Source organism: Labeo rohita, chromosome 19, assembly GCF_022985175.1.
Source record: "Labeo rohita strain BAU-BD-2019 chromosome 19, IGBB_LRoh.1.0, whole genome shotgun sequence".
In the NCBI taxonomy this organism is placed as follows: domain Eukaryota; kingdom Metazoa; phylum Chordata; class Actinopteri; order Cypriniformes; family Cyprinidae; genus Labeo; species Labeo rohita.
In genome coordinates, this window is record NC_066887.1 from 7,747,630 (window position 1) to 7,755,019 (window position 7,390).

Sequence of the window (7,390 nt, forward strand, 5' to 3'; positions counted from 1 at the left end):
ATCCATGTTCAAGTCTTTCTTTCTTCAGTTGTAAAGAAATTATGGTTTTTGAGGAAAACATTTTAGCATTTTTTCTCCACAAGTTAATTTCTTTACCACTGAAGAAAGACATGAACATCTTGGATGACAAGGGGGTGAGTACACAACCTGCAAATTATTGTTCTGGAAGTGGACTTCTTTAACCTGCACACTATTTTCAATGTAATTATAGCGAATGAGCACTAAGGCTGTCAGACTCCAAAATGAATCATAAAAGTGGTCCATGTGATTTGGCATAAACCAAAATGGAAAAGAGCCATGATACTGTTTGGAAACAAAAGAGGGCAAAAACATGAAGGACTCTTACACAGCTTAGGAAAAGACATTTATTGTGAATTCTGAACCCTGGTTCCTCAACAGCTGTAAAGGAGAAGAAAAAAAAAAAAAAAAAACACATTCAAACTGATTTATATATTCTACTCTTCCGCCTTTCTACCAGAAGAAATACTTTAAACAAGAGAAGAAAAAACCTGGGCCCATACCAAACATAAAAAACATCCAAATTGTGGTTCTGTGGTAAATCTAGTAAAATCTCTCTGACACCGGAGGAACTGAACAGGCTGGCGTCGTTCCGACGAGCAGTGCAGGACTGATGATTAAAACAAAACACTTGTCTAATTAAGACAGAGACAGGTTCCTGATTGCAATTGTGTCTTCCCATATCTGGTCTTTTCTAATACATGCACTGAAAGCTTGCAGTCTGTCAACAAAGAACAGTCACAGACGATCCCAGCTTAAAACAAATCCAAAATATACTGCCTTTTTCATGCAACAGCCGTTTTAAAGTAAGCCAAATATCTGGTTGCACGGAGGAGGGGACCGAACGACGATATAACTGCGGATTTAACGATCAATCAACCCGTCGCGTCAATTCACAACGCTTTCGTATACGAACTAAAACAAACAGGACCAGAGAGTGAGCAGAGCCATCCTACAGGTATCTATCTTTAATTATAACTTTATTTTCTATGTGGAGGTTAAGAACTGAAATCATTTTCACAAGGAACACTCCGTTTTCTGTACAGTGTTTCAGAGGTAAGGTTTTCGTTTCTCCCCAGAGTGTTTTAACAGTCTCGCTCTCTCCGTATTTAAATCTCGGTCGAATCTAAAATTGTTGGAGAAGAGCGAGGCCATGCCGACGGACACACAACCCACCCCGTCCCACCCCATCCCGCCCCGCTCAGGTTCTTAGCGGATCGCTTTGACGGGACTCTTGAAGCTGGAGGCTGCCTGCAGCTGTAGCTGGTAAGCCATTGGGTGAATCTTGAAACCATAGAGCCTGGAAAAAGAGAATAAGAGCGATTTTAGAAATGTGAGAAAATCCACTTATACAGAGCAGCAGGTGAGTGCCATATAAAGGAAGGACAAACCTGGGCACAAACTGGTTGGCAGGCCTCTTTGGCCGGTACTCGGGATGCACCATGAAGAGCATGTGGGGAAAGCCAGTGCCAAAATAGGCTCCATCGGTGTGATGGTGCCTGGACGACTTGGGTGTGTACACATCCATACACTTAGGGCAGTAGAGCTTCACCATGGCCTCACCAGGAATGTCAGAGAGCCCTGGAGAGAAGGACAGACCAAATTTCTCTCATTTAAAGGGGACCTATTATGCAAAAAAAATCACTTTCATAAGGTGTAGGGATGCTTATGTTAACCAGTTAATCGTTAACCGACAGGAAGAATTTTGACATTACAATCAGTTAAACGGTTTAAAAGGTCTTTTTTTTTTTTTTCAGTAATTTATCAAAATATTTAAAATGTTTGCTGAATGGTTAAAATAAAATTGCATTTTTGAGAGAGAGAGAGAGAAAAAGGCCTATAATGTTAAGTTGCATTTTAATATTACATTCAGAAATAGACCTCCGTCAACGCAAAATGTTTACAAACACTATAAACATATGCTAGGCTATTTTACTTCCCCTCACTCCACAAAAATTCTTCAATTTAACAGTATTCAGAAAACAACAAGAATAAAAAAGCAGCAAGCCAAACAAACAAATTTAGGCTAAAGCGAAACTGAAAGTAACGTTGGGTCTCTCATACAACACAAATCCAAATGTTTCCGTTCTCAAATGTATATGCCAAAATGATATTTATTATGTAAACCAGGTTTTGTACTTCACTCGCATTCCAATATCCACATAAAACAAATAGTTTGGTATAATAGCACAGCAGTATACTGATAACGCTTAAGCAGTGTGATTTTTCCATATGTTTGGCTGCATTTATGGAAAGGCTGCATTAAGTTAGCAATGCTCAACTGTGATTTTTTTTTCCTTCTAACAGTGAAATCAACTCCTAATCATACAGGTAATCGAAACTGTAAACGATTTGCTTTTATTTGCGTACATTCACAATAAAAACAAATCTTTGTGCTTTTGTAAAACAAAGAAAAATTGGATGCCGCTTTCAACCATCTTTTTTTCTTTTTGTGCAGCAGAAAAATGAACCAAAACTCAGCATACTAGTTGCCTGTTGCACTTTTTTGATGCACTTGTTTTGTCAAGTATAAATATTTATCATATAGGTGCATATATATATATATATATATATATAGCCTAGCTTTATGTTTTTCTCCATTTGCAGAAGCACTGCAGGTGCGTTATGTGTCCATGTAAATAATCTTGTCGATTAACGGTTAATAATTAAGCGTCTGCTGCCGGTTAGGAAAAATAATCAAAATGAACATCCCTAACACAGCTGGTGTTTGTGAAAACAACCTGCATATAACGATAAAAGTCTCTATAGACTCCCTCCATCTGAGCCTCTGAGTACAATGTGGTTAAATTTAATTTTCAAAGGAAATGTCCCAAAAAGAAAAGAAAAAAAAAAAAAAAAAAAAAAAAAAAAAAACAACCCCTAAACGTTTATGGCTCAATATCAACACTTTGTTAGTGAACGTCAGCTCCACGCAAAGTAAGTATCACGCGTTTGTTTTCCAAATTGCCTTTCTGAATGTGCTTCTTAGCACTGTGTATGGCTAATTTGGCTAAAGCTACCATTGCCTCTGCCTGTTTTCACTGATGCTGCCTTCATGTTCCACCAAAATGATCATAAACAGAAAGGTGGTAGTTAAAAACTACATATGCGAAGTCAACCGCTTGAATTTGTTGATCTCATAATCACAAGAGGGACTTGTGACAGCACACGATGGCACTGTGAAACCAGCTATGTTGTTAGTTTTATTGTACCGTGCTCCCATCTGTGCAATTCATAAACATGCATTTATTATGCACAGTACAACCAGACTTTTAAACCGATTCCGGTTCGAACATACAAGGCTGAACATGTTTCTGACATTTTCAGTGTGTGAGATTGTCTTGTTTTGGTCAGTTCCTGAAGCTCTGACCTCTTCTCTGGCAGTACCAGCTGATTTGTATTTAAAGGGACAAACACAAAAACGGCATGTTCTGGCTCATACCCTAAAAATGGCTATTTTAACAAGCTGGAAGAAAAAAAAAACATAATCTGTGGTGTATTTTGAGCCAAAACTTAACATACACACTCTGGGGACATCAGAGACTTATTTTACATGTTGTAAAAAGCGGCATAATAGGTCACCTTTAAGTAAAATATAAATGGGACACCCACCAATAGGCAGCATTGGCTGATTCTCACAGTAAACACGAGGGCAGTAGCCAAAATCTCCCTGCTGGTACTTCTCCAGCTGCAAGAGAAAACAAGCACAACATCATATGTATGAAGTCTTTCTTTAATTGCATTGTTAGTACCCCTGTGATTTCCACAATGTGGAAAATGCAGACAGAATCACTGAATCCAGTCATGAAAATGTAATTTACTGTATAACGCAGAATGACATGGAATTTGTATGAATGAATGAAAAGCAGATCAGTAAACTCAAGTTAAAATCACATACTATTTAAATATGAATCCTGCAAGGTAAGGTGTCTCTGTGTGAAAGGCGCAGACACGCAGTTTTAACTAAACACATACTGAATCGCACATGACGCTCATTGGGTTATTATCCTCTGCCGCCTGAAACTTCATGTACACGAACACAGTCTCTACAACTGCTTTGAGAGTCATTTCATGAGCATGTTACCATTTCTTTTGAGAAAACTCATATATAAATACAAAAACTTAAAAGGTCTTCACAGCAACCCGTCAAAATAAAAGTTCAGTTAGAAGAAACTGTGACAGAAATATATTATTTAATGTACTACTACTAATTAAATTATTATTTTTAGGAAATATTTACCAGAATGTATTAACAAGAAAAATGTAAATACACAACAGTATTAATTTTAAATTTAAAATAAATTTTTATTTTAATAAAGAATTTTTTATAAAAATCAGTTAGAGATGCTTTTGATTATTAGCATTTAATGAAACCATTACAATGGAATCCAGAAAATTAATGGAAAACAGTGAATTTTGTCAAAATAAAACTGATATAACTTTGTTAAACTTTTAATAAATTGCTGCTAAATTGTGTACATTTTATGATTTTAATTAATAACATGCTTAATATTTTGTTAATCTAATAATTAAAATAGTCTAAAAAAATTTAAACAAAGAAACAGAACCCAGAAAAATTAAGACGGAAAAGTAAAATAAAAAATAAAATAAAAAAGAAATTTGTGAAAAAATAGGGCCCTACATTATAACAGTCAACAACTAGATGACCCACAGATAACGTACCATCTGGGCAATGCCACGGTTAGTGAGAATATAGCGTGCGTGGATCAGTCCGTACAGCATCTCAGCAGCCTGCTCAATCAGGTCACTCTGGTTAGGGTTGTCCTCCAGCTCCTCATCTGATGAAAACACACAATAACACCATTACACAAAACAGGAAATCACAACGTTTAAAGTCTTACAAAGTGATTTAAACCGTGAAATGCAGATCATTTCTAGCATGTTTTTAGGTGTTGCACTTGCATTCATCCTCAATGTCTTAAGCTTTATTCACGTCACATTTAAACCATGCTAAACTAACTAAGTTACAATGTTTTTGGGAAATATTTTGCTTTAAGCAGATAATTACAGTAAATGTGCATTAAAAAAAAAAAATTGTCTAACTCCAGACATGAAACCGATGAGGAGAGTGAATTCATCTGCTCTCTGCGAAGGAGCCTAATGAATTTAGTTTAAAAGGTCTCGCCTAAAACTAAATTTATGTGCCTGTTTGGTTGCATGCACAGCCTGAAGTACAGAGCCCTCAATTCACAATGAAACAGAAGTAGCAACAGATCTTTTTTTTTTCCATGTGACATACATGTAAGAGATTATCAAAAAGAAAAAAAATTAGGGCAGGACTTAATTTTATGCATCAGTTGTTGATTGGATATTAAGATGTGGTTGTTGCACTTAGGGAAGTTAGACAAACAGGGTTTAAGGGGACTAAATGATGAGAAATCCTGCAAACGCCACCATTTTAACCACGAGATAGTGGCATTTTATTAAAACATGATCAGAACATTATTTTAAAAATAAAACAGAAAACACATGAATTTTCATTTACACAATCACTGACCAGGTTCCAGATCCAGGATCATGTCAAGGGCTTGTCTGTAATGGGGAACTTGCTCATTGAGTCCCGTAAGATTAAACTTGTCCTGAATGTAGTCTTCATCTACCTGTATGGAGTTAAAAAGATTAATTGAGACAACAGCACATTTATCCACTGATCTGTACAACACATACAATACCACAGGTTGATTATGACTTCTACCCTGATTTTAATGAGTTATTAAGAGACAGCTTTGTATATTGAGGAAATCACTGCTTATAACTCAATGTTCTTCAAACTTTACTATAATATTCTCAGGCTTTCTGGTTACAAATTATAGTGATAGTGGTACAATTGTAATATGCTTTGTCCTATAAATTCTTTATATATTAACACAGTCCTACAAATTCTGCTCATGTCCAATGGATATTTCAACCCTACGGATAATTTCTAATTGGTTAAGCTGACATTTCACGCCTATATAGTTACACAACATATGAGATGAATACAAACCTCACAGAAGAACTCGTTTCCCCGTAGACCACAAAACCAAGAAATCCACGACACTTCCTCTGAGCTACTCATGTTGGGAAACTAGAAAAAAGGAGAGTATAACATTAGATTATTACTATTAAATTAAACAACAGATGTCAAGACTATATCTAATACTGCTCCAAATCAGTCTTTACTGATAAACACATAACAAAAATAACATAGAATAAATAAAAAGCCATACTGCTGCGGTAATATATTTAACTTAAGCACGTTCATTAAATATGTATAGCGTTTAACTGTTTTCACGTAAACAATTGACTGGACTGGCCTGACGCACGCTAACACAGCCGGTTGGTTACCTTATCACCGAGTCAAAGAAACACATAACGTTACTTACAAATACGTTTATGTGTGGGCAATAGCTAAAAACACTGGTTTATTAAAAACATCTCGTTTGTATCTTGATAAATGCAGTTTTGCAGTTCGCGTATTGAGCTAACGAAAAGATGAGCTTAGCATGCCGCTGCTAGCTAACGCTTAAACGTAGGCCGCAGCAAATTCGCCGAGTACATCTCTAAAACATGTCGACTGGAGACTGTCCTAACACATAAAACTGACAACGAATTGACAGAAATAAGCCCAATCTGCAGACACATCGAAACTACTGTGTATTATTGTTCATTATAGCGATTAAAGCGTTTATTCGTGTTACCTCAAGGATCTCCCGGGGTCGATGTTAGCCGCAGCGACACAACTGTACGCTGATTGGAGGCTTCCGCTCTACATACAACACGTGATCATGAGGCAGGTCACTTCCGCTTTCACAGAGCTGCAGAGCTTGTTGGAATTGTAGTCTTTATCCCTTTTCTACCAGTAAGAGTGGGCGCGGCCGTTTGTAAATTTTATAGGTCTGGCTTCCGGTCTGTTTTGCTGCTTTATATTGCAAATTGGTGTATCTTACCATATGTGACCCTGGACCACAAAACCAGTCTTAAGTCGCTGGGGTATATTTGTAGCAATAGCCAAAATAACATTGTATGAGTCAAAATTATTGATTTTTCTTTTATGGCAAAAATCATTAGGAAATTAAGTAAAGATCATGTTCCATGAAGATATTTTGTAAATTTCTACTGTAAATATATCAAAACTTAATTTTTGATTAGTAATATGCATTACTAAGAACTTTATTTGGACAACTTTAAAGGCGATTTTCTCAATATTTTGATTTTTTGCACCCTCAGATTCCAGGTTTTAAAATAGTTGTATTTCGAGCAAATATTGTCCTATCATAACAAAGCATACATCGATGGAAAGCTTATTTATTAAGCTTTCAAACGATGTATAAATCTCAGTTTTGAAAAACTGACCCTTATGGTTTAGTGA

At 36.2% G+C, this 7,390-nt stretch overlaps 1 protein-coding gene across 1 annotated transcript; it reads right to left on the minus strand.

Annotated features, from left to right (window-relative positions):
* Window positions 1-351: 351 nt before the first annotated feature.
* csnk2b (casein kinase 2, beta polypeptide) lies at window positions 352-6,843 on the minus strand. Its single transcript, XM_051136875.1, has 7 exons — window positions 6,720-6,843; window positions 6,026-6,106; window positions 5,537-5,639; window positions 4,702-4,817; window positions 3,631-3,706; window positions 1,410-1,599; window positions 352-1,318 (listed from the first exon to the last, which is right to left on the minus strand). The coding sequence occupies exons 2-7, from the start codon at window positions 6,095-6,097 to the stop codon at window positions 1,228-1,230; spliced, it is 648 nt and encodes a 215-aa protein (XP_050992832.1). The 5' UTR covers window positions 6,098-6,106; window positions 6,720-6,843; the 3' UTR covers window positions 352-1,227.
* Between the last annotated feature and the right edge of the window lie 547 nt (window positions 6,844-7,390).

Coding starts and splice junctions, on each gene's coding strand:
- csnk2b (XM_051136875.1), bottom strand. CDS start 6,097: ATGAGTAGCTCAGAGGAAGTGTCGTGGATTTCTTGGTTTTGTGGTCTA. Junction 5,640..6,025: donor GAAACGAGTTCTTCTGTGAG/GTTTGTATTCAT, acceptor AACTCCATACAG/GTAGATGAAGACTACATTCA. Junction 1,600..3,630: donor TCAGCCAATGCTGCCTATTG/GTGGGTGTCCCA, acceptor CCTTCTCTCCAG/GGCTCTCTGACATTCCTGGT.